The following is a 25,151-nucleotide window of genomic DNA, read 5'->3' as shown; positions in this document are numbered from 1 at the left end:
ATAGGGAAACCCGGCATGGAAACTCCTTTCGATATAGAAATAAAGGATGAAATTAAAATATTGGGCTTAATAGTAAGTAACAAAGATTCTGCACAAAGGAACTGGGACAATAAAGAGGCTGAGATTAAAGAATAAATAAATAAATGGACAAATAAAAAAACTACATTCAAATCGAGGATCAACATCATGAAAATGTTCATTTTAAGCAAAATGATGTTTTTGAGTACAGTGTTTCCGCCGACTGACAAAACTGTTAAGAAAATAAACAAAGCAGGTTGTCGGTTGGTATGGGGCACTACCAGAGAAGTGACCAAACGAGAACTCCTCTTCAAGCCAAGAGTCTTCGGAGGTTTAGGCTCCGTTGATTTTGGCATTAAATTGATGATAAACCTGTGTAAAACAGTTGCAAAAGGCATGAGCCGAAATGTGAATTGGATTGGTGATGTCACAAAATGGAGGCACAAAATAGGAAGAGGTAGAAAAGACATCCCATACTACAAGCTCATATATAGTGACTTTGTAAAAAAATATGAACATTTACAAATTGACTGGTGCACTCAATCAAACAAGGAAATCTATGACAAAATAGCCAACAGTATATATGGTGGAACGATTAAGTACAGAGGTCTGTCCACACCAGACAGCGAACAGGTCACTAAAAGGATCTGGGGGAAACTAATATCAGAATCCCTCAGAGACATAATGTGGCTGATCTCAGTTAGGAGGCTGCCGGTGAGAGCGGTTGTAAAGTGGAGCTGCTATGTAACCACAACCAAATGCCCAATGCCAACATGCACGGTCGATGAGACTTTGGAACACCTGCTGCTAGAGTGCAGCAGGACTAAAGAGGTCTGGAAAGCTATTCAGAACATCGGGATGCCTATTAAAGTTGAACCAGAATCTGTTTTTTATGGAATAACTGACAACAATATTGATGAAAAATATAAAGGTCTGTTGTATTTAATAATCTGCATAGTAAACGCACAAATATGGAAGACACGTTGCAAGATGTCCATTAACAATGTTGTCATCACTAGTGATATTGTAATTAAACAAATAATGGTAGAGCTGAAAAGAAGAAGATCTTTGGATATGAAACGGAAGCAAGGAGAAAAATGGGATATTCTTGTTTTTTAAATTATGTTTTAATTTGTATGTTAAAATGGGACAAGTTATAAAATATGAGATTACATTAATTAAATAAAGATTTGCAAAAAAAAAAAAAAAAAAAAAAATTAAGGATATGATGTGAACGTCTCAGCACCCAAGTATTTGGGCCCCACTGGTATCTTGAACCAGGATGGTTAATCTGAAACAAGTACTGATCCTTAGGAAAAAAAAAAAAAAAAAAAAAAAAGGAAAACAGGAGGCAAAGCCAGGGCCAAGGCCAAGACTCGATCATCTCGCGCCGGTCTCCAGTTCCCGGTGGGTCGTGTTCACAGACTGCTTCGTAAAGGCAACTATGCCCAGCGTGTGGGAGCCGGTGCACCGGTCTACCTGGCCGCTGTGCTCGAGTACCTGACTGCTGAAATCCTGGAGTTGGCCGGCAACGCTGCCCGTGATAACAAGAAGACTCGTATCATCCCCCGTCACCTCCAGCTGGCTGTCCGCAACGACGAGGAGCTCAACAAACTTCTCGGAGGCGTGACGATCGCCCAGGGCGGCGTGCTGCCCAACATCCAGGCAGTGCTTCTCCCCAAGAAGACCGAGAAGGCTGTCAAATCCAAGTGAAGTCTCCACTGACGTGAATTCTCCCAATAATCCCAAAGGCTCTTTTAAGAGCCACCCACTTCTATCCTTAAAAAGCGCAAAGTGTATTTCCATTGTCCTCTGGAATGCGTTTCCATCATCCTCGTGTTCTCCGTTGCTTGCGACTACGTGGGCCACCTCCCGGGTTGAGGCACATTCGCCCACATGAGACTCCTGCAAGTAGGAGTCTCGCTTGAAATCGAGCTAATTCAGTCTGATTTGAAGTTGTTGCAGACATTTGTTTAGGTTATTGGGTTGGGTATTGGGCATAGTTGTATTTCTCTTGGTTTTAATTTAAAACGTGTTTAATTGAAACGCTTCGTGTTGCCTGTGTATGAAGTGTGCTGCATGAATGACCTAGTTTGTCCTCCCTAATAATTAGACGTCCCTGTATAAATGGCTTGATCTCCTCGTAGACTTATGCAATAATGGACAGAAAAGAGCATCATTGCTACTATTAACCTACTCCCTCCTTTCCCTGGTGTCATGCACACCATCAAAATACCATGATTCTGTTTGACCTGTAAAGACCAACAAATAAAACAATTTCGTACCTACCGCTGTGCCACTTAACCCCAACTCAAAACATTGTACGTCGCTTTAGATAAAATTGTCTGCTAAATATCCCGATTGCATGTCCACACCAGGAGCTAAACGGTCAGACACTGGTCCTGTTTGAGTTTAAACTCCAACCTTCTGCGATACAGGCGAAATTAGCCTAGTGTCACATGGCACAAGTCTGCTTATGCCTTCTTCACCTCAGGTCACTTACATTACAGATGTGGGTCAGATCAGAGGGCCCCCAGAGAGAATGCATGCATGTCTATGGACGTTTCTCAAAATAACTTTTTACTAATTAAAATAATTTTTAATTTCAATAATGTATAACCCAACAAAGTACGTATCATGTTGGAGCGAGTCGGGACGGAATTTGGCCACAATGCAAAGGGTCACAGCATGGCGGCGATCAGCTCTGATCATCGATTGCGCAGTCCTGATCCTTACGAACGCGCCCACGGCCTGCGCTGGTCCGCCGCTCTCTCACTACTCCTCTCATTTCAGGCGCCAAAAAGACAATGTTGAATAAACTACGCGTCGATCTGATCCCCGTGCACGCCAGTTACATTAGGGGGCTGTTCCTGTCATTGCCCTGTAGGTTAGCGCCAGAGTTTTAAACTGGATGCGAGCCGCTACAGGGAGCCAGTGTAGGGAACGGAGGAGGGAAGTTGTATGGGAGAACTTGGGGTGGTTGAACACCAGGCGAGCAGCAGCTTTCTGGACAAGTTCCATATGGAACGCCAAATGGGTCATAATTCGCCTTGATTTTTCGCCGTCACCAGGCGTGTTTTCGTTGAAAAACGCCGTATTGGACGGCGCAAATCCTCGCAATGCGCCGTTTAATAAGCGCCTGGCGCCGCCAGGCGTCGGTTATGGTTAAATACGCCTGTCGCCGTCAGGCGTTTATTAAACGCCGCCAGGCGTCTCATAAGCAAATTTTTGAAAGGTACCGCCCACTGGCCTCTACGGTGACTCAGGTAGTACAATTGTCCGAATGAGGGTCCACTTCAGAACACGGTAAGTGCACTAGGCTACTTTTAATAACATATTACAGTGTTATCTAGCTATTATATTACACCAGCTTTGAACTATTTTACTCATTAAGTACCGAAAGCATTTAATAAAAAAAAGATAAAATAATTAATAGAAAATAGATTCAATAAAAGCATTTAGCAAAGACAGCTTTGATTGCCAGCTAGCTAGCTACAGATTTAGAACACTAGTCAGCTAATGATGGCTACAGACAGTAGGCCTATAGCTAATACAATGTTTGCCTAAACTTAACCTACTGGCAGATTGCCATTAGCTAGCAATAGTCTACATTTAACAATTACAAACACATTAAAGTTAAGTTACAGTTGGTGCTTCTGTGTCTCTTGGTAGTTTGCAATTAATCATCACCACCTCATTATTTGCAGAGACTTCAGAAAGCAAAACATACAATGCAATATATTGTCTCAGTCTAAAAATACGCTGTGATGCCTATTATGAGGGAAAGGGAGGAAGTTAGAGCGTTGAAGGGGGTTGTTTATCAGATGTTGTGGTATTTTGTTTATTGGTTGTTTTTTATTGGGTGTTGCAGCTGGCAGGTGAAGGCCTATGGCCAGAGAAAACCCTCCACCTACATTGGGGTCTTTGACATCAACCGCTGGTACCACGCCCAGATGCCTGGCTCTCAGGTATTTGAAACGGACGGACCAGTTCTATCTCCTGTATATAACTGCTCTGCTACTCTACAGGGCTAGTAGTGAAGGCCAGCGTTGTTTGACTGATTAATAGACTTTATTGGAGAATAAAAAACATGTACAGCCAGTGCATAATAGCAGTACACAAATTAAAGTAAACTGTCAAGGATGTCTGAAGACAGTCTCAGATTTATCCTTAGATGTATCCATTGTGGTGTGTGTGTGTGTGTGTGTTTCTTGTATGTTCCAGAGCGGGAGATTTATTCCAGAGCGGGTGAGTCCCTGGACGGCGTGGTGGAGATGATGGCCCCCTGACTGCACCCTGAGCAGAGGACTGGCCTACACCTGCCCTGCACACCTGAACAGTTATACTGCCCCACCACATACAACTTTGTGCACACTCTCACACACACATGTGCACATATATGCCCCTCCACACACATAAATGGTCCAAAACCCTGCTGCAAGGCTACTGACTAGGTCCAGAACGTCCTGTCACATTACTCTAATCCTGAACTCCTTACACTGGCTCCCCATCAGTTTTAGGACCCAGTTTAAGGTACTTGTCATCACTTTTAGAGCTCTGCATGGTCAAACACTATAAACCCATCTTTTTCAACAAAAAAAATGTAACGACTGCAGTGCTGTTGCATAAAAGCAATAACACATTTGAGGGCTTCTGACCGCAGCACTGCCGTGCCAATAACCACACACTCCCTCTCGTGTGTTATTTCTTACGTAAACTATTGACGGTGAGGCTGCAAACAAACCACCGACACACCGCCAACCAGTCACTGTCACTAAAATGAGCTCTGTATGTGTTGTGTGTGTGTGTATGCCTCTAGATCAGGCAGGGTGTAGTGACCCTGCGCTGTGTCCTGGAGTGGGCCTGGGACAAGGTGGTCCACATCAAGGAAGAGCTATATTTTATGCTATGTTTTATGCTATATTTTAGAAAAATTATTCACTGTTTTTTTATAATATGTTACTTAGTACTTTGTGTACTAGCAGTAATTCCATAAATACAGCTGTTGATCTGAGACTGATTTCTTGTAACATCTTAATGGTTTAATTTACTACGATATGATAGAGTCAAGAGATCTGGTGGGTGCTAATGGCCAGATTGGACCAGAGACATCGCCAGCCTGGAGGAAAGAGATAACCTTATCCAGTCCGCCACCAAGTTCTACCTGGAGGGAGATTGCAGGAGGACCTTTTCTGATTAAATCCCCCAAAATTGTTCAAATCTTTGACACTGCTTTATTGAGATTAATTGATAAAATAAACCTCACCTCAACTTGAACACACAAACCTTGTTAGTAGTATTTTTTTAAGCATTACATAGCTCAGTTCATCATAACTTGTGGTCAGGTACATTACACATAACCTACGCCTCAGCTTTAACATGTTTACACACTAATAGAGCCCTGCCCAGGAGGAGGAAGGCTGGAAGGTAAAAGAAGAGTAGAAAAGGCAAACTGTGTTGTGCCAAAGAGAGGAGATTGTAAGATGCCACTCTCCATGTACTCTCTCCACACTTCAAACGAGGTGTGGATAGGCAGTCTCTGTTATAATACAGGTGTTGGAATCTGGGAAGATGCGCTTTAGCTCCGCCCCCTGAACATGCAGGAACTCCAGGTGTGGTTCCACTGGGAAGCACAGACGCGGTACTGCTGAAGCACCCGATGCGAAGACTAACACTGTAACAGTGTTAGAGGATATGATTCCTTTTCTGAAATCACAGACAAAAGTATGCTTACTAAAGACAATATAGAGGACCATTACTTGAAATGCCCATGGAGAGTATTGCTCACAAAAGGAGCTGTAAAAGTACTGCTGACATTTAAGAACATGCTATAGATCAGTAATGGAATGACCTTGCTGTTTTTATTATATTACATTACAATCATCTAGCAGATGTTTTTATCCAAAACGACTTATAATTGCATTTAACATGTAATCAGTGTACTTCTACTCGATCAGATCGATGGTAAAAAGTGTTAGAGGATATTGGCCGATAGATGCTACCCCTGAAGTCTTAATAGACAGCCAATAAACATATCTTGAGTCTAGAGTAAAATATATGCTCCCCATATTCTTACAGTAGCCTAGCCTAATGGTGAAATACAATTAGCCTACTTTGTAGTGGGAACATTATTTGATATAGGCCTATTGGTCGATCGAAATAGGTCCCCAAAATCTTACATAAATGGTTATTAAAATGTCCCCCATACAGTAATTAAAAAAACATGAATAATGCCATAACTATTCTGTCATAGTCATAATACTAACTAGCCACTACTATCAGTTGACCAACGTACCTAGATTTATGTATGCAAATTCATAAACAGTGATTTTGTCAGCTTGGATATTGTCCGAAAGTAGAAGACGTGTGCAGTCGTTTAATGTTCTTTTGCAGTGAAGCAGAAAGTTATTTCGTGCCATCTTTCTTGGTCAATACGTGTACAGTAGCATATCGTCACATGACACTCACGACCATAATGGCCTGATTGGAACAGAGACATCACAAGCCTGGAGGAAAGAGATAAATTGTACTACCTGAGTCACCGTAGAGGCCAGTGGGCGGTACCTTTCAAAAATTTGCTTATGAGACGCCTGGCGGCGTTTAATAAACGCCTGACGGCGACAGGCGTATTTAACCATAACCGACGCCTGGCGGCGCCAGGCGCTTATTAAACGGCGCATTGCGAGGATTTGCGCCGTCCAATACGGCGTTTTTCAACGAAAACACGCCTGGTGACGGCGAAAAATCAAGGCGAATTATGACCCATTTGGCGTTCCATAGTTCCAGAGGTTTAATAGCTGACGCCGGTGCCCCCGCGAGGAGGGAGTTGCAGTAGTCCAGGCGGGAGATGACCAGGGCCTGGATGAGTACCTGCGCAGTTGACCATGAACATGCATCAGATAATGAGTTTTACCCTACAGTTGAAATTCATAGCCTCCCATTACCAGTGCTGTGGAAGTGTATTATAATGAAACCAGCGTGTGCCGTGTACAGCACGTTTTCAGTACCATTAGATTAAGTGCTTTATATCGTAATTATTACTGTTGGATGTGCGCCCGCGTGAATCCGGTGGCCATACATGGAGATGCGCTTTTATGGATGGGTGGGTGGCTCTTAAAAGAGCCTTTGTAACGGTAAAGAGGACAGAAAAAAGACGTTTACTTCTTCTTGGGGGCTGCCTTCTTCGCCTTGGCAGCCTTGGGCTTGGCAGCTTTGGGCTTGACGGCCTTCTTGGGGCTCTTGGCTGGGGCTTTTTTGGGTGTCGCGGGCTTCGTGGACTTTTTGGGGCTCTTTGCCACCTTCTTAGCTGCGGGCTTCTTGACTTTCTTGGGAGATTTCTTGGCGGCTGCAGGCTTCTTAGCCACGGCCTTTTTGGGCTTCTTGGCTGCAACGGGCTTCTTGGCTGCAACGGGCTTCTTGGCGGCTACCTTCTTGACCTTCAGGGCGGCGGGCTTCGTAGCTGGCTTCTTTGCCTTCGCCTCGGCTGCTTTGTTGATCTTGAAAGATCCAGAGGCGCCAGTTCCTTTGGTCTGTACCAAAGTGCCCTTGGTGACGAGGCTCTTGACGGCGATCTTGACGCGGGAGTTGTTCTTCTCCACGTCGTAGCCGCCGGCAGCCAGTGCCTTCTTGACCGCTGCCAGGGAGACACCGCTCCTCTCCTTGGAGGCAGAAACAGCCGTGACGATCAGCTCGGCGACGCTGGGTCCCACTTTCTTGGGCTTGGCTGCTGCCTTCTTCTTGGGTGCCTTGGCCGTAGCGGCGGCTGCGGGAGCTGGGGCGACTTCTGCCATGTCTATCTCGAGTTTGCTCTGCGGTATCACACACGTACTGTATGTCGGTCCTGCTGACTGTGAGTCCTCGACGCTGCGAGGGGTTGGCCTTAAACGCGCCATGAGAACCGTGTGGACTCAGCTCCACCACCGAGGAGCTCTCGGTTACCAAAATGATGTTCCTCCTGTGTTTTCTCCTGGTGTATAAAGGGCTTAAAATCAAAGTTGGAGTGGAGCACAAGTCCGAAAGCGAATGTGACAGCGAGCAGCCTATTTGTCGTTCGAAATAAAGTTGTTTGGGAGGCGGCGGCCTCGTCTGTTTATTCGCGACCGGGTAAAAACACCGCCGTTGATCTCTCGGATGGAGCCGTGCGCACTAGGTTTCCAGTGGCATTTGACTCCTAAAATGTCTAAAAGTGCATGCGATTATGGACAGAAATCGTTGCCCAGTGAGACAAGTTGTCTGGCAAGGGGCTAAAATGATTTAGGGTACACAGAAGTGGTGCCGATGTTTTTAAACGGGGTCTCTTTTGGGGTGCGTAAAGCACAGCGTTGAAACTGGGGCGGAGACCTGGTCCCTATAAAAGTGGTGTCTGTCCGTGTGTGTATGCTACCTTTCTCAGAGGGTGACTCTCATTTGGATTCCCTGCAGAATGACTCCCTCTGGTCTTTTTAGACTAGGCTACTACTACTACTATAGTCTACGTCCCTCGTCTGGCGCAATGTCGTCGTTTGGTTGGTATGGCTATGCAGTAAAGTGACCTGAGGCGCACCGGCTGCGTCTCACCTGGGTTGGTTTAGGAGGAGTCTCTGAGCACACCTATGTCGTAGTTCCCTTTGAGGAGCGATGAGTTAGACTCATTGTACATGGGTTGAGGGTTAGGGTTAGCCCGACTTCTGATTTCTATTGCTGCCTGGAGACCGTGCATTGTTGTTGAGGCAGTGACCTGCACGCTAGCTCCCTAGGGTTTCGTCATTTAGATTGTACCACAGCTTGTTCTCATTCAATAACCTCCTTTCTTAGTAGCCTACAAATCAAACCAGATGAAATCGCCTAAAAGCACATTGGTTGCAAAGGCAGAAAGGTGAAACATAGCCCATAATCACAACACACTCTTTTTCTTTTTACTTAATTTGATGACCTGACTATATACATATCTTCATCGTGTAATTGAATGTGCCATGAGAATTACACAAAGCTTAACAATTTGAAGAAGCCTAGCTTAGGCTATAGGTAGGCTCCTACTGAAGATTTAGGCTACACCTTACACTTCACACGGAAAGTGCTTATTGATGAGTGATCAATTGATCAAAACTCCTTCTGTGCTGTTCTTTACTAAACTACGCACACGCACGCACACACACACACACGCACGCACAGGTCGCTTGGTGAAATGTTCTGCCTTTGACCCATCCTATGCTATCCTTCCTCCAAGGGCTGCCAGGAGCAGTGGGCGTGTGCAGGGAACCAATCTGTCCAATTCTGTTCACCTTTTGAGAAAGCTGTCTTTTGATGTGTGTCGTGCTAGCTTGGTGACAGATGCTGCTGTAGCATCGTTGGATTAGAGCTACCGCTTGCTTACGCACACACAAAATATTCATTATTATTGTTACTATTATCATGAATAATAATAATAATAAATCTCTGTGTTTCATTACTGTACTTGTACATCTCAGATTCATGAAGCAAGATTGTCCCTCCCACTATTTTTTTTTTTTTTGGGGGGGGGGGGGGGGGGGTTGACTAACTTAGTTTGTATGGATAGGCTACAAAAAAAAAAAGGCAGACGGAGGGGGGGTCCCGGCATGTGCAATTGATTTGGGTCACAGGTGAAACGAGGGCGTCGAGCTCAACGCAGATATTAGAGGGAGCCTTGCCTAAATATTTGCATACCCCTCCATATATAGTGGGTGAATACCAGCGGCATCTTACATTTGTTCCTGTGAAGCAACGAAGAATCGAGATGCCTGAACCTGCTGCGAAGTCCGCGCCCAAGAAGGGCTCTAAGAAAGCCGTCTCCAAGACCGCTGCCAAAGGCGGCAAGAAGCGCAGAAAGTCGAGAAAGGAGAGCTACGCTATCTACGTGTACAAAGTCCTGAAGCAGGTCCACCCCGACACCGGCATTTCCTCCAAGGCCATGGGGATCATGAATTCCTTTGTGAACGACATCTTCGAGCGCATTGCCGGAGAGTCATCTCGCCTGGCGCACTACAACAAGCGTAGAACCATCACCTCCAGGGAGATCCAGACCGCCGTGCGCCTGCTGCTCCCCGGTGAGCTGGCCAAGCACGCCGTGTCCGAGGGCACCAAGGCAGTGACCAAGTACACCAGCTCCAAGTAAAGAGGCGGCTTTTCACGCTCCAATCTACCCAAAGGCTCTTTTAAGAGCCACCCACATATTCTATAAAATAATGCAATTCCATGGTGGTAGATTTTTGTTTAATGTTCATATACATTGTGTGCTCGGGATGCGTGCTGTAATTGATCCCCGAATGTGTAATTTGTTGACCATCTCTGGGGATCAATGCAGTTGTCTCTAAGCCTGGGGCATTGCGCGCGTTTTCTTATTCTTCTAAGCCCCCCGGTAACGTTAGAATAAACGGATCGCAGGCTTGGTCGACAGCGAGGATATTTAGGATTGATAGTGAGTTATCCCCGTCGGTAGCCGCTCACGAAATATGACCATGTAGACTGATTCTAGACTATTAGTAGCCCATTACGGTGGGTGACAGTTGAGTGGGATTCAACCCTCTTCTACAGGAAAACAATGCCAGCAGTTTTGGGGGGAGCAGCTATTCTTGCATTGCCTCGCAGCCACACTCGACGCGAAAACAAATATTTCACAATAGAAACTGGACTTCCAAGCCGTCCGGGACGATTTGAGTGGGAGACCTAGGCTAGCCTACTTGCCCTGCGGACTACAAGCTACAACAATTAATTGTAACACAATTCCAATCGGAATAACGGCGAAAACGTCTTTTCTAGCGGCGAAAACTCCGCTAGCTGATGGTCTTACTTTAATTGACGTAATTCAATAAATCAGTTAATAACGGCACTCGGTTGATTTTATTAACGCTACCGCTCGTGAGCTGCAATTGTGTACAGCACTTAGAATATCTTACAATACTTAATCTGGAGCTTTTAAATAAAATGTATTCTACATTCACTATGAGCATCTATTATGCATGACCTGAGCATTCGACATAGAGACGAGGCTTTTAGTTGTAGATGTGGGTGGCTCTTAAAAGAGCCGTTGGGTCGGTATGCCACAAATTATCCAGAAAACGCTTATCCGCCGAAGCCGTACAGGGTGCGTCCCTGGCGCTTCAGAGCGTAGACCACATCCATGGCGGTGACGGTCTTTCTCTTGGCGTGCTCGGTGTAGGTCACGGCATCACGGATGACGTTCTCCAGGAATACCTTCAGCACACCGCGGGTTTCTTCGTAGATCAGGCCAGAAATACGCTTCACGCCACCACGACGAGCCAGACGACGGATCGCAGGCTTGGTGATGCCCTGGATGTTATCACGAAGAACCTTGCGATGGCGTTTGGCGCCTCCCTTGCCCAGTCCTTTTCCTCCTTTACCACGGCCTGACATTTTTTACACTTCGTCTATCAAGTTATTAGCTTGACTGCTGCACCCCAGAAGTGTGGCGTGTTTATTATGTCGTGAATGCGGATGTGATTGAACACAGTGGGCGCATTTTTCTGCCTGGGTGGAGCCCCACTGGATAGAACCTCCTACCTCAGCCCAACCCTTCAAGCAGCACGTCCTCAACCAGGCCAGGCCCAGCCTGCCTGTGCGTGGCTGGCTTGTTTCTGTTAAGGACGGGTAGGACGGAAGCTAGTCATGCCACTGAAATAGCTGTGAATTGAAATGACATGAAATAATGTCTGATAAATGAAGATAGGTCTTGTCGCCTGGACACATCAGTTCCAATACTAATCCAGCACAATAAGAGTGGGATAGCCAGTTACCTCACAATAACTAGCAGCAGCATAAACCATTAATGGTAGTGGTCAGTGGCTAAAGAAGTTGCACTGATGATTCCTGTAATGTTAACTATTTTGCTGCAATTGGTTCAACTTCTGTTTCTGGACAAAGGTAAGGGATAAACCCAGATAACACAAGGCTAGCGGACCTACAGCGATCCGTTTATTCTAACGTTACCGGGGGCTTAGAAGAATAAGAAAACGCACGCAATGCCCCAGGTTTAGAGACAACTGCATTGATCCCCAGAGATGGTCAACAAATTACACATTCGGTGATCAATTAATTACAGCACGCATCCCGAGCACACAATGTATACGAACATTAAACATAAAAATCTAGTCTCTACCATCATGGAATTGCATTATTTTATAGAATATGTGGGTGGCTCTTAAAAGAGCCTTTGGGTAGATTGGAGAGTGAAAAGCCGCCCCTTTACTTGGAGCTGGTGTACTTGGTCACTGCCTTGGTGCCCTCGGACACGGCGTGCTTGGCCAGCTCACCGGGGAGCAGCAGGCGCACGGCGGTCTGGATCTCCCTGGAGGTGATGGTTGAACGCTTGTTGTAGTGCGCCAGGCGAGAGGACTCTCCGGCAATGCGCTCGAAGATGTCGTTCACAAAGGAATTCATGATCCCCATGGCCTTGGAGGAAATGCCGGTGTCGGGGTGGACCTGCTTCAGGACTTTGTACACGTAGATAGCGTAGTTCTCCTTCCTCGACTTTCTGCGCTTCTTGCCGCCTTTGGCAGCGGTCTTGGAGACGGCTTTCTTAGAGCCCTTCTTGGGCGCGGACTTAGCTGCCGGTTCGGGCATTTTTTAGGTCTCGTTGCTTCTCAGGAACGACGTTTTTAAGAGCTTTATTGATAATTTTAGTACATTACAAAAAATACAATACTTGACAGTTTAACAACAATAATCAGATTAAAAATTCAAAGTGCCATTGTGCAATAGCCAGTTGAATAACAGGCCTACAATTCAATACAATATTACAAAACAATAAACAATTCAAGTCAGGTCAGATCAATTGTGGCCCAGTTAAGTCTCGGGTGTGTCCTGTTTAGATCAATGGTCCTTCTCCTTTTGAGTTCGGTTTTGATCTGTTTGAAAACCATACATGAGCCAATGAAGGTGCCATCAATAGACATTTTGCACCGGGTTTTCCATAGTTTAAAAACAGTGATACAGATACATATATAAAACAGTTTATGGTTGTCGGTGCTGTCAAAATTGGCATACACCATTTTCCATTCACAAGGCACTTTGACTCCTATATCATGCATTTTTTTCCATACATATTTGGCTATATCACATTCTATTATAAGGTGTTCTATTGTTTCTATTTCTTTACAGGTTGGCATTGGGCACTCCACTGTCCTGACTGAGGGGAGGTAGTTCAGCACCTCTCTGACGGGTAGTTTGCCGTTTACCGTCAGCCACATAGTGTCACGCATGACTCCAGATATATCATCACAGTTTAAATATTTGATTAATTGTTTACTTTGGTCTTCTGTTAAATCTTTATACAATGCCATCCCCCCATAGAGGTGGTCACTTATCTGTTGATATATGCTTTTGCTAGTTTGAGAGCACCAATCAATATTTAGACCGGCGTACTTGTCTACGAAGACTGCATATGACACCTTGTGGCCAGGTACGGTTGGTCCACGTCTTGTTCGTTTCCACTGGTCTTTTTCCCCTATCCATGTTGCTTTATTTTGTATTCCTTTTGCTATGTTTTTACAATAAGCTATGTTCAGCTTCAGGCCAACATCTACAGCACCGAGACCACCATGTGCCGTGCTCTTATACATCAGGGCTCTCTTTGCCACTTCCCTGTTGCTTCCCCATATAAAACGAACACACATTTTATTAATCTTTTGCATTGTGGTTGCAGGTGGTGGGAGTATGTTGGCTAAAAAAAGTAGTTTTGATATAATAAAGGTCTTTACAATCTGTATTTTTGAGTTGTATGTACTTGTCCTGAATCTCCACTTGTTAGTCTCTTCTTCTATTTCTTTTTCTTTTCTCTGCCAATTTCTGTGTATGACATCCTTATTGCTGAATAAAATTCCTAATATTTTCATTTCTTCTTTTACATCTATGAGCAGGTTAGGTTTTTTCTTTTCCTCTCCTATCCAGATGCACTCAGTTTTGCTATCATTTAACTTGGCTCCTGAAGCCTGCTCATACTCATGAAAGTGTTCTCTCACTATGTCGAGTTCCTTCTGATTTTTTATAAAGACAGTCACGTCGTCGGCATAGGCAGCCACCCTCTCTCTTGTCCTATGCGGCTTAACTCCTCTGATTCTTTTATCATTCTTTATTCTGTTGAGAAGTGGGCTGATGGCTATAACATAGAGCGCTGCGCTCAGAGGACACCCTTGTTTCAGTCCTTTCTTTAGCTCAATAAAATCAGAAATACTCCCATTAACCTCGACGGCCACCTGCGACTTCGCATACAATAGTCTAATCATATCAATAAATACTTCGGGAAACCCATATTTTTTTAAGACACACCATACATACTCCCGGTTTATGAGGTCAAAAGCTCTCTTCTGGTCAAACCCGACAATGAAGAAGCCCTGATCTGTAGGTCTGTCTGCCATTATCATTTCTCTGATTTTACTCAGGTTGTCCCACATGACACGACCTTTTATTGCACATGTCTGTTCCTCCTCTATGATTCGTTGTAGGACACTACTTATTCTTAACATTATTATTTTAGCAAAGATTTTATAATCTATGTTCGTTAAGGTTATCTGTCTCCAGTTATTAAAATCACTTTCATCACCCTTTTTAAAGATCAGAGAAATAATGCCCTGGTAAAAACTACTGTGCATGTGGTTTGTAGCAATACCTTCATTGAAGGTAAAAGCCAACAATTCTACGAGCTCCCCGGAGAAAACCTGGTAGAACTCACTTGGGAGGCCGTCAGGACCTGGTGATTTACCTCTGCTCAGAAGTAAGATGGCAGACATGATCTCCTCTCTGGTTATGGGACCCAGCAGCCCTGCAGTTTCACAGACACCTGCCAGCGAGGCCTTCGATAGGAAATCCTCGGGACCCTGTGAGCTGTCATTAACATTCCCATACACTTCCTCGAAGTTGTCCATGATCACTTGACTGATTTCTTTATCATCATGAACAATATTGCCATCTCTGTTTCTAAGTACTTTGATACATTTATGGTCTACTCTTTCCTTATATTTATGTATGATCGTATTAATGTTTGAAGGGTCATCTGCTTCTACTCCTGCATGCACTTTCACTGTACTTACATATTCATTATTAAAAACTGCAAGCTTTGTCTCAACATCTTCAAGCTTCTTTTCATCATGCTCGGTCAAAAGGCATTTCCTTATACATTTAATATCTATATATGTTTTCATTAAATCATTATACTCCTTATTTCGATTTCCATTTAAAAGTTTACATTGAAGTATAAGGTGCCTTTTAAGGCTTCTCTTCATCTCCTCCCATAGCTCTACAGCCGAGCCGGTGAGAACTCTTAATTCTTTCACTCTTCTAATTTCATTTCTCACACTTTGTAACACATCTGTGTTTTTCAGACAGTGCACATTTAATTTCCAGCTGTTCTGCCGGGGGCCTGCTCTTGGGAGGCTGACCGTGGTCCGTACAGCCAAATGGTCAGAGCTGACCCAGGCCTCTGTTCCATACGTTTGTACATTAAACTTGTCGGATACATAAACCCTGTCTATCCTCGTTTTGTACCTAGCTTCAAAACGAGTGAAACCGGTTGCATTTGGGTGGAGAACTCTAAAAACATCTTTCATTTTGAACATTTCACATGTGGTTTGAAGTGTTCTGCTAGCTCGGCTAGGCTTGAAAGGTCTCGCTGGGATACGGTCGTTGATTTCAGTAGTGGTATTGAAAACTCCTGCCAGAATTATATCATGTTGTCCACACAAAACCTCTTTGACCCTATCAAATAGTTGTACTTTTTCCTTGTCCTTCTGACTTGTATAGACATTGATCAACCTGAGTTTTTGCTTTTTCATGATACAATCCAAGACTAGAAGGCGACCAGGTATGAGCTCTCGTTTCTTTATTATCTCAACGTCTTTTGTGTTAAAGAAGATTCCTATACCATCTGTTCTATCAGTGCCGATGGTGAATTCAGAGTGTCCATTCAACCAACGTGCTTTTACATCTCTAACATCGTCTGTTGTTTTTAGCCATAGCTCTTGTACAAAGATGACATCCGCTTTGATGTTTTTTAGGACCGCTAGCTTCTCTCTCCTCGGCTTTGCCGATAAAATACCTCTGAGATTGATGGTAGCAATGTTTAGGCTCATGAGGTATATAGTTGCAGCTAGATAAAAGGCAAGTCTACACATCATTCATGATTTTTGTTCTTCTTCTTGTCTTTCTTATTTCTCGTTCTCTTTCTTTCCTGGGTTCTAGTGTCCTCAGGGGACAATCTCCCTCTCTTGCCCACTAGATTGGGGAAGTTTTCTGGTGTCACCTGTAGAGAGGCGCCTTCCTCGCCTTCCGTCCGCCCGCACAGCATGGCTAGGGCTTCGTCCAGATCGACGCGCAGGCTGGCTGAGTCGGGTACCATGCTTGCCACCTGGTAACTGGTCAAGCTGTTCTGGCTGATGTCCTGTGATGCCCACGTCCCGACGCCACTGTTGTCTTCCGGGAGCTGGGTTGATGTGTCTGACTCAGAGTCAGACTCAGCTGTTGGTGGTGTCGCTGGTGAGGTTGTCGTCACGTCTGTACCGCCCTCCGCCGCTGTTGACGCCGTCGACAGTGCCGCCTCCCTCGCCGATGCCGCCTCCGTCGCTGGTGCCACCTTCGTCGCCGTTGTCACCGCCGTCGCCGCCGTTTCGGTGGATGCTGCCGTCTCTGGAGCTGCTGCCGATGGTGTTGGTGCCACAGCTGGATCCTCCGTCTCTGCCGGTGCAGCCGATGAAGTCACTGGGGGTAGGGGGTTCTGCGGTGCTGCTCTCTCTGCTGCCGGTGGTGCCTTGTGCTGCTGGCTCTGAGGATGCTGGTAGGTCTCTGGCTCTGCCGCTGTACTTGTCGTGGGTGCTGGTAATGAAACCTCCTGTTCAGATGTTGAGGTTGGTGGAGCTGGGCGCTGCCCACCTGTTGCTCTGGCCCGGTTACTATATGAGGATGGGCAGGTGAAATAGCTGTGGCCTTCACCTAGGCACAGGGTGCAGGCCTCGGTGTTGTCACACTGCTTCCCCTTGTGGCCGACTTGTCCACAGCGCCAGCACTTGACCACGTGACAATCTTTAGCTTGGTGGGAAATTGACTGACAGATGTAGCACCGCTGGGTCTGCCCCGGGTGAGTGATCTTGCCATTGTATGGGCCGAGGGAGATGGAATTTGGCAGGGATGTGAGCCGCCCCTCGCCGTCACGGTTAAGTTTGACTCGGTAGCGCCGCACCCCAAACCACAGCCCAAGGTTGTCCAAAAGTTTCTCCACCGGCCGCAGGATGGTACAGTACCGGCGGAGGTAGTGCTCCACGTCATGGTCAGCGACCCTTGCGGTCCAGAACTTGACAATAATGGACAGGGTGTCAGCTGGGACGGAGGAGTGTGCCTCAAAGTCTTTGCAATGACTGTCTGCTCTATCTGCAAACAAACCCAAGAATTTCCGCAGAGAGCGATCTGTGTGAAAGCTTAGTTCAAAGTCTTTTCTGGAGGGAAGCTCGATAAACGAGAAAACCTCGCTTACCTCAATCCAGGTCGTACTAAATAAGCGGCGACCAACAGAGTCTCGGGTAGGAGGCTCACCCTGCCCAACAAAACGCAGCCTTACCCAGTGCCGGCCGGCCTGGTCGGCCATGGTTTTTGCAGGAGCAAACTTGTTTGTTTTTTAGAATGTGTTTGTTTTAATGTTCTTCAAACGCATTTGGTATGAGGGGACCGCAGACACCGCGAGGTGCTGCGGTCAAAACTTTTTTTCACGTTCCTGATGCTCACAATATGGAGACGTGTTTGTGTAATACGTCTGTCACAGTTCTCACGATGATGACTCCTTGCTTCTCAGGAACGAAAGTAAAGCGGCGGGTAGTCACCCGGTATATATAGGGGGAGTATGCAAATGTTTAGGCAAGGCTCCCGTCATTGTCTGCGTTGAACTCTGACGTCCTCGTTTCCCCAACAAACCAAATTGACCGCGCATGCTCAGGAACTCCCTCATCCCCCAGCCCACTTTCCCTGCTGTGGGGCGTGTGGTCTGACGTCACTTTATTGGACGTAGCAGTGCCGCCATTGTGGAGTGTAGTCCAAAATCCCTATGGGGAAAATTAATTATTTGACACACACATACGGACATTTTCTCCATAGTCATCCATTGTTGAAGCATTTTGTTTACACCTCCCACCCACATTTGTTTGCACCTCCCAACCATTGGCATATAATGGGCGAGTGGCGCGTGAAGACTTTGTAAGCAAAATGAAGGCATTTGCAGAAAATAAAGTCAGTGTTTAATAATGACTCCGTTGAATTTAAAATACATTGTTGAGTTTAAATATATCATTGGAGATGAGTTTTGTGAATTTTGAAGCGCTTAGCCTAGTTGATTCTCAGGTCAGTGTTGAACCTAGCATGACACATCACAGGACAGCTTTCTCAAAATCTGGCAAACGACAAACCCTGATATGTCCACAAGGACACCAAAGCAGGTTGCTAGGTAGCCTAGATATGGTCACACTAACAAAAGGACACGGTCTGCAGTTGGATTGTTATTCCTTACTCAACTTACTTTTAATCCTTTTGGTTGGATGAGGAACATAATGCTGTGACTCTCTGCTTCCATCTGGACCTGTCCTGTGCAGCATGTTGTGTCTTGTCCCAAGTTAGGTAGCCATTTTTAGTTCCGAGCTCACAGTTCTTCGCCAGGTTGTTTTTGGCCTCCCTTGTTTCCTCTGAAATTCCACCCCCCTAAAAGTCCTGTCAGCATTTGGCCCAGGGCACCATGTTGGCATTGGGCATTTTGGGGTATTTCCATAAGAGCTCCACTGCACACTGTCGCTCTCACCGTTATCACTCCTCACTGATATCAGCAGCCAGTTGTTCTGACAGGCGTGTTCCCCATATTCTTTTAATGACTTGTTCACAGTCATAAATCTCAAAATTGGCTGCAAAGCCTAGAAAACAAAACTGTTCCACAGTAGACATCATTCACTATTGCATCGTAGATAGCTGTAACTGCTTGACTGAGTGTAGCGATTTATTTGCAGCTGCCTATAGGCTACAGTGGTGAATTTAGAAGGTTTAAGTAGTCTTCACATGCCTTAGAAATAAACTATAGCCTATGCACTCTGTGTATCTCAATGATGGATGATTCAACACTGGCAGAGTAGGCCCTGTGTGTGCAAATCAGAAGCTGGGCCTTGGCTGTCACAGAGTAGCGGCAGGGCAGACTAAGGTCACCAGACTAGGGTGCTAAGGTAGCCTAGTGCGTAAGGACTAGGAATTGAGGGACCATATGACAGGCATACACACTAGGACTTGAACAAAGGATATTAAAACTAAAGTTTGTAATGAACAGTCTTTGAAGAGTGGATGGGAGGGATGACCGTGGCCCACAGAAAGTGGCCCCAATAAGGTGTAAATCGGCACCAGACAGCTGAATCAACAGTATTGGACAGAAGGCACTGCCCTAACTTATAATAAGATGAACCATCAATCTGAAAAGCCACCTGTGACAACTGATAGATGCAGCCTGTGACAACTGATAGAAACAGATATATTATACAACTGTTAGGCCTATGTGCGAAGGGCATCTCTCCTGCAGGACACTCACTGAGACTGTATTCTCTGTATGAGACTGTATGCTCTTGTTGAAGCAAACACCTTCTGTTGATCGCCTCTGGATTCTCGAGTTTCTACTCATGTTGTTAGCAATAGTCTAACATGGTAGGCTATAGGAGATTGATTCTTAGCAGTTCCCGCTTAGTCACTTATCTTGTTATTCCCTGTAGGCATAAATACTGTGCTCAAGAACACAATCTTGCTTGAGATAAACATTTCTAGAAATTAAGCCAAATTGATTTCATTCTGCATCGACCACGCCTATTCATCAGGTAGGCTCGTTCAGAATCCCAAATCACACAGCCCAGAAATAGCTAATTGCTCATATCACTAAACAATAAGCGCCTACATGTACTTCCATGTAGGCTATAGGCCTATCTTCACTACATGGGCTGCGATAGGATCGGCTAGGCGACTGGGCTCCTGCGTTCTCTATAATTCTCATGGCACAATAGCCTAGCCACTCAAGATGCGATTCAGAAATTTTTATAGCAAGGTCATCAAATTCAGTAAAAAGAAAACGACGCGTGTGTGTTGTGATGGTTGCTTGTCGCTTTTTGCAATCCTATGTAACGCAGCCGGTGCGCCTCAGGTCACTTCACTGCATAGGCTACCAACCAAACGAGGACATTGCCCCAGACGAGGGGTGTAATAGGCGACAGTCCAAAAAGACCAGGCGGAGTCATTCTGCAGGGAATCCAATGTGAAACACCCAGGGAGGGCGAAAGGTAGCCTATACACACGGGCAGACACCAGCAAGATAGGGACCAGGTCTCAGCCCCAGTTTCAACGCTGTGCTTTACGCACCCCAAAAGAGACCCCGTTTAAAAACATAGGCACCGCTTCTGTGTACCCTAAATCATTTTAGCCCCTTGCCAGACAACTTGTCTCACTGGGCAACGATTTCTGTCCATAATCGCATGCACTTTAGGAGTCAAACGCCACTGGAAACCTAGTGCGCACGGCTCCATCCGAGAGATGAACGGCGGTGTTTTTACCCGGTAGCGAATAAACAGACGAGGCCGCCGCCACCCAAACAACTTTATTTCGAACGACAAATAGGCTGCTCGCTGTCACATTCGCTTTCGGACTTGTGCTCCACTCCAACTTTGATTTTTAGCCCTTTATACACCAGGAGAAAACACAAGAGGAACATAATTTTGGTAACCGAGAGCTCCTCGGTGGTGGAGCTGAGTCCACACGGTTCTCATGGCGCGTTTAAGGCCAACCCCTCGCAGCGTCGAGGACTTACAGTCAGCAGGACCGACATACAGTACGTGTGTGATACCGCAGAGCAAACTCGAGATAGACATGGCAGAAGTCGCCCCAGCTCCCGCAGCCGCCGCTCCGGCCAAGGCACCCAAGAAGAAGGCAGCAGCCAAGCCCAAGAAAGTGGGACCCAGCGTCGCCGAGCTGATCGTCACGGCTGTTTCCGCCTCCAAGGAGAGGAGCGGTGTCTCCCTGGCAGCGGTCAAGAAGGCACTGGCTGCCGGCGGCTACGACGTGGAGAAGAACAACTCCCGCGTCAAGATCGCCGTCAAGAGCCTCGTCACCAAGGGCACTTTGGTACAGACCAAAGGAACTGGCGCCTCCGGTTCTTTCAAGATCAACAAAGCAGCCGAGGCGAAGGCAAAGAAGCCAGCTAAGAAGCCCGCCGCCCCGAAGGTCAAGAAGGTAGCCGCCAAGAAGCCCGTTGCAGCCAAGAAGCCCGTTGCAGCCAAGAAGCCCAAAAAGGTCGTGACTAAGAAGCCTGCAGCCGCCAAGAAATCTCCCAAGGAAGCCAAGAAGCCCGCAGCTAAGAAGGTGGCAAAGAGCCCCAAAAAGGCCAAGAAGCCCGCGACACCCAAAAAAGCCCCAGCCAAGAGCCCCAAGAAGGCCGTCAAGCCCAAAGCTGCCAAGCCCAGGGCTGCCAAGGCGAAGAAGGCAGCCCCCAAGAAGAAGTAGACGTCTTCTTTCTGTCCTATTTACCGTTACAAAGGCTCTTTTAAGAGCCACCCAACCAACTCCATAAAAGCGCATCTCCATGTATGGCCACCGAATTCACGCGGGCGCACACAACCGTAATAATTCTGATATAAAGCACTTAATCTAATGGTACTGAAAACGTGCTGCACACGCTGGTGTTTCATTATAATACACTTCCACAGCACTGGTAATGTGAGGCTATGAATTTCAACTGTAGGGTAAAACTCATATCTGATTCATGTTCAACTGGCGTGCACGGGGATCAGATCGACGCGTAGTTTATTCAACATTGTCTTTTTGGCGCCTGAAATGAGAGGAGTAGTGAGAGAGCGGCGGAGCAGCGCAGGCCGTGGGCGCGTTCGTAAGGATCAGGACTGCGCGTCGATGGTCAGAGCTGATCGCCGCTATTATGGTTCAGGCTCCTTTAAGAGCCGCCGTTGGTAGGCTAATAGTCATGTGACAATACGTCTACGTAACTGTTGTTCTGTTGTTGTCTTGGTCTTCATTAAAGAACCATGAAGATATCTCTGCGTCTTATTTAACTATATAAGACACTACAAATGGCGACGAGATACTTACTCACGGTGTAGGAAGAGTAGCTGGCCCATGTCAGGTACAGAGAGTGACAGTTCTACAGATGGTCAGAGTAACCAGAGGACCGATCGTTCTAGAGAAGCCTCGCCAGCGTTAGCAAGGAAGATGGCGACCATCGGGAAAATTGATGTCTTTGATGTTGCACAGGAAAGCTGGGCGAGTTATACAGAACGCCTGGAGCAATACTTCATTGTCAACGAGGTCGCAGATAACAAGAAAGTGCCGGCCTTGCTTAGTCTGATTGGTCCAAAAACATACGGATTGCTACGTGACTTGACGGCCCCTGCAAAACCTTCCAGCAAGACGTTCGCCGAGTTGGTGGCTACATTACAAGCCCATCTCGCTCCCAAACCACTCATCATCGCGGAGCGCTTCCGTTTTCACAAGCGGGATCAGAAAGAGGGTGAGAGTGTGAATGCTTATGCCGCAGAGCTAAGGAGACTCTCAGAACATTGTGAGTTTGGGACTAATTTGAATGATGCACTCAGAGATAGGCTTGTGTGTGGCTTGAGACGTGACAACATACAGAAACGTTTATTAACAGACTCGGATTTAACTTTTGTGAAGGCAGTGGAAATTGCGGTGAGCATGGAGATAGCCAGCCGAGACACTTTAGAGTTGCAGAGCAGCAGAGAGCACGGGACTGAGACGACACCCCAAATCCACAAACTGGATCGTGGCCGACAGCGCCCTCGTGTGGCGGAAAGGTGCAATAGGTGTAATAGAGAAGGACACAAGTCTGATGACTGCCGTTTTAGAGAGGAGACATGCCACAGATGCAAACGCAAAGGTCACATAAAAGCAGCATGTAAGTCTCAATGGAAAACCGGGAAAAATAAGGAACCAGTGCATGCAGTAGCACAGGGAAGTGACAGTGATTCTGATGAGAAGTTCCTTGGAACTATGGACTTAAATACAGTGTCAGCAGAAAACACTAACATAATATGGGTCACCCCAGAGATAGAAAACACATCACTTAAAATGGAACTGGACACAGGGTCAGCAGTCTCCATTATTCCCACGACTATGTATAAGAGACATTTTAAAAGCATGAAGCTGAAGAAAACAAACATCATACTTAAGACTTATTCAGGAGAGAAACTGAGTCCCCAGGGGATGTTACAGGTCCAGGTAAGATATGGTGAGACAACACAGGAATTACCACTGTATGTAGTAAATGGAGATGGCCCTGCACTGTTCGGCAGGGACTGGCTGACCCACTTCAAGCTAAACTGGAGTGAGTTAAAGCTGCTGAGAACCACAAACACCACAGAGACGGACACCCACAAAAGACTGGAACAGCTTTTGAAGAAATATGAGGCTGTGTTTCAGGATCAGATGGGAAAGGTAAAGGGCTTTGAAGCAAAACTGGTGCTGAAAGATACAACTCCCACATTCTGCAAAGCCCGGCCAGTGCCATTCTCCCTGCGCCCAAAGGTAGGAGCGGAAATAGATCGCTTGTTAGAAACAGGGATCCTGTCAAAGGTGGACAGAAGCGAATGGGCAACTCCGGTGGTGCCCATCATAAAGAAAGATGGCTCAGTAAGGCTGTGCGGGGATTTCAAGGTGTCGGTGAACCCAAAATTGCAGGTGGATCAATACCCCCTGCCTCGTGTAGATGACATCTTCGCAGCGATGGCGGGAGGGCGGCACTTCAGCAAGATAGACTTGAAACAAGCTTACCTACAGCTACCGGTGGAAAAGGCATCCAAACCGTATCTCACCATTAACACACATAAAGGGCTATATAGGTACAACAGACTGGTTTTTGGCATTGCATCAGCCCCTGCTATTTGGCAACGCACGATGGACCAGATTCTACAGGGCATTCCGGGGACCCAATGCCTGTTGGATGATATGATCATCACTGGTCACACGGATGAGGAACATCTGACCAATGTGGAGAGCGTCCTCAAACGACTGGAGGAGTATGGGCTGCGGGTGAACCCACAGAAGTGTGAGTTTTTCAAAGACAGAATTCAGTTCTGTGGACATGAGATTGACAGCAGCGGACTACACAAAACGCAAGAGAAGATAGATGCTGTGGTTGACGCACCACAGCCACAGAATGTGACTCAGATGAGATCATTCTTGGGATTGATCAACTACTATCGACGGTTCCTCCCTAACCTGGCCTCGGTCCTGCAGCCCCTCAACCAACTGTTGGAGAAGAACAGGAAGTGGTGCTGGACGAGACAGTGTGAGGGGGCGTTCAGAGAAGCCAAACGGCTCATCACATCCGAACAGGTACTGACGCACTACGACCCCGAACTCCCAGTGAAACTAGCGTGCGACGCCTCGCCCTATGGCCTAGGGGCCGTCCTTTCACATGTTCTACAGGATGGATCGGAGAGGCCCGTGGCGTTCGCCTCAAGGACATTGAATAGTGCAGAGAAAAACTATTCACAGATCGACAAAGAAGCATTGGCACTTGTCTGGGGGGTCAAGAAATTCCACACATACCTGTATGGAAGACGTTTTACACTAGTGACAGACCACCAGCCATTGCTGTCCATTTTCAGTCCTCAGAAAGGCATTCCAGCTATGACAGCTGCCAGACTGCAGCGGTATGCACTCTTCCTGGCTGGCCATGTGTATGATATTGAGTATAAACAGACATCCCAGCACACCAATGCTGACGGACTATCAAGACTGCCATTAGCCAAGAGTCCAAAAGACAGGGTGGACGCCGTGGAGGTTTTCCATGCGGCACAGTTGGAAGCCTTACCGTTGACCAGTGCAGTGGTAAAACGGGAGACGAGACGGGACTCGGTCTTATCAGAGGTATATGAATATACCATGACTGGCTGGCCAACCACGGGTAGCAAGGAGGTAATGCCCTACATACAGAGGAAGGAAGAAATAACGGCACATCAGGGTTGTTTGTTGTGGGGCATGAGAGTGATTGTACCCGGGAAGTGCCGGAGTCGAGTGCTGCAGCAGATACATGAGGGCCATGTGGGCACGGTAAAAATGAAACTACTGGCCCGTAGCCACTTCTGGTGGCCTGGAGTGGA

The 25,151-nt window shown here is 46.5% G+C and overlaps 6 protein-coding genes and 1 long non-coding RNA gene across 7 annotated transcripts; 4 read left to right on the top strand and 3 right to left on the bottom strand.

Moving 5' to 3' along the window:
- Positions 1–702: 702 nt before the first annotated feature.
- LOC311321568 (histone H2A-like) lies at positions 703–1,731 on the top strand (the record flags this gene model as incomplete). The annotated part of the gene is made up of 2 exons (XM_084453563.1): positions 703–732; positions 1,333–1,731. 2 exons carry the CDS (start codon positions 703–705, stop codon positions 1,729–1,731), a joined length of 429 nt encoding a protein of 142 aa, XP_084309689.1.
- A 1,571-nt stretch (positions 1,732–3,302) lies between these two features.
- Positions 3,303–4,448, top strand: LOC311321723. Its single transcript, XR_014630905.1, has 3 exons — positions 3,303–3,324; positions 3,890–3,986; positions 4,243–4,448. It is a non-coding gene; the product is annotated as an uncharacterized lncRNA (long non-coding RNA).
- Positions 4,449–7,175: 2,727 nt separating this feature from the next.
- On the bottom strand, positions 7,176–7,808 carry LOC311321653 (histone H1-like; the record flags this gene model as incomplete). The annotated part of the gene is made up of 1 exon (XM_084453654.1): positions 7,176–7,808. The coding sequence occupies one exon, from the start codon at positions 7,806–7,808 to the stop codon at positions 7,176–7,178; it is 633 nt and encodes a 210-aa protein (XP_084309780.1).
- A 1,943-nt stretch (positions 7,809–9,751) lies between these two features.
- LOC311322150 (histone H2B-like) lies at positions 9,752–10,129 on the top strand (the record flags this gene model as incomplete). Its single annotated transcript, XM_084454188.1, has 1 exon — positions 9,752–10,129. The coding sequence occupies one exon, from the start codon at positions 9,752–9,754 to the stop codon at positions 10,127–10,129; it is 378 nt and encodes a 125-aa protein (XP_084310314.1).
- Positions 10,130–11,076: 947 nt separating this feature from the next.
- On the bottom strand, positions 11,077–11,388 carry LOC311322153 (histone H4; the record flags this gene model as incomplete). Its single annotated transcript, XM_084454190.1, has 1 exon — positions 11,077–11,388. The coding sequence occupies one exon, from the start codon at positions 11,386–11,388 to the stop codon at positions 11,077–11,079; it is 312 nt and encodes a 103-aa protein (XP_084310316.1).
- An 828-nt stretch (positions 11,389–12,216) lies between these two features.
- On the bottom strand, positions 12,217–12,594 carry LOC311321443 (histone H2B-like; the record flags this gene model as incomplete). Its single annotated transcript, XM_084453424.1, has 1 exon — positions 12,217–12,594. One exon carries the CDS (start codon positions 12,592–12,594, stop codon positions 12,217–12,219), a length of 378 nt encoding a protein of 125 aa, XP_084309550.1.
- Positions 12,595–20,886: 8,292 nt separating this feature from the next.
- On the top strand, positions 20,887–21,519 carry LOC311321652 (histone H1-like; the record flags this gene model as incomplete). Its single annotated transcript, XM_084453653.1, has 1 exon — positions 20,887–21,519. One exon carries the CDS (start codon positions 20,887–20,889, stop codon positions 21,517–21,519), a length of 633 nt encoding a protein of 210 aa, XP_084309779.1.
- Between the last annotated feature and the right edge of the window lie 3,632 nt (positions 21,520–25,151).

The sequence above is a fragment of the Borostomias antarcticus genome (genome assembly GCF_949987555.1).
Source record: "Borostomias antarcticus genome assembly, chromosome: 19".
NCBI lineage: Eukaryota > Metazoa > Chordata > Actinopteri > Stomiiformes > Stomiidae > Borostomias > Borostomias antarcticus.
This window is presented reverse-complemented; position numbering and strand designations above follow the sequence as displayed.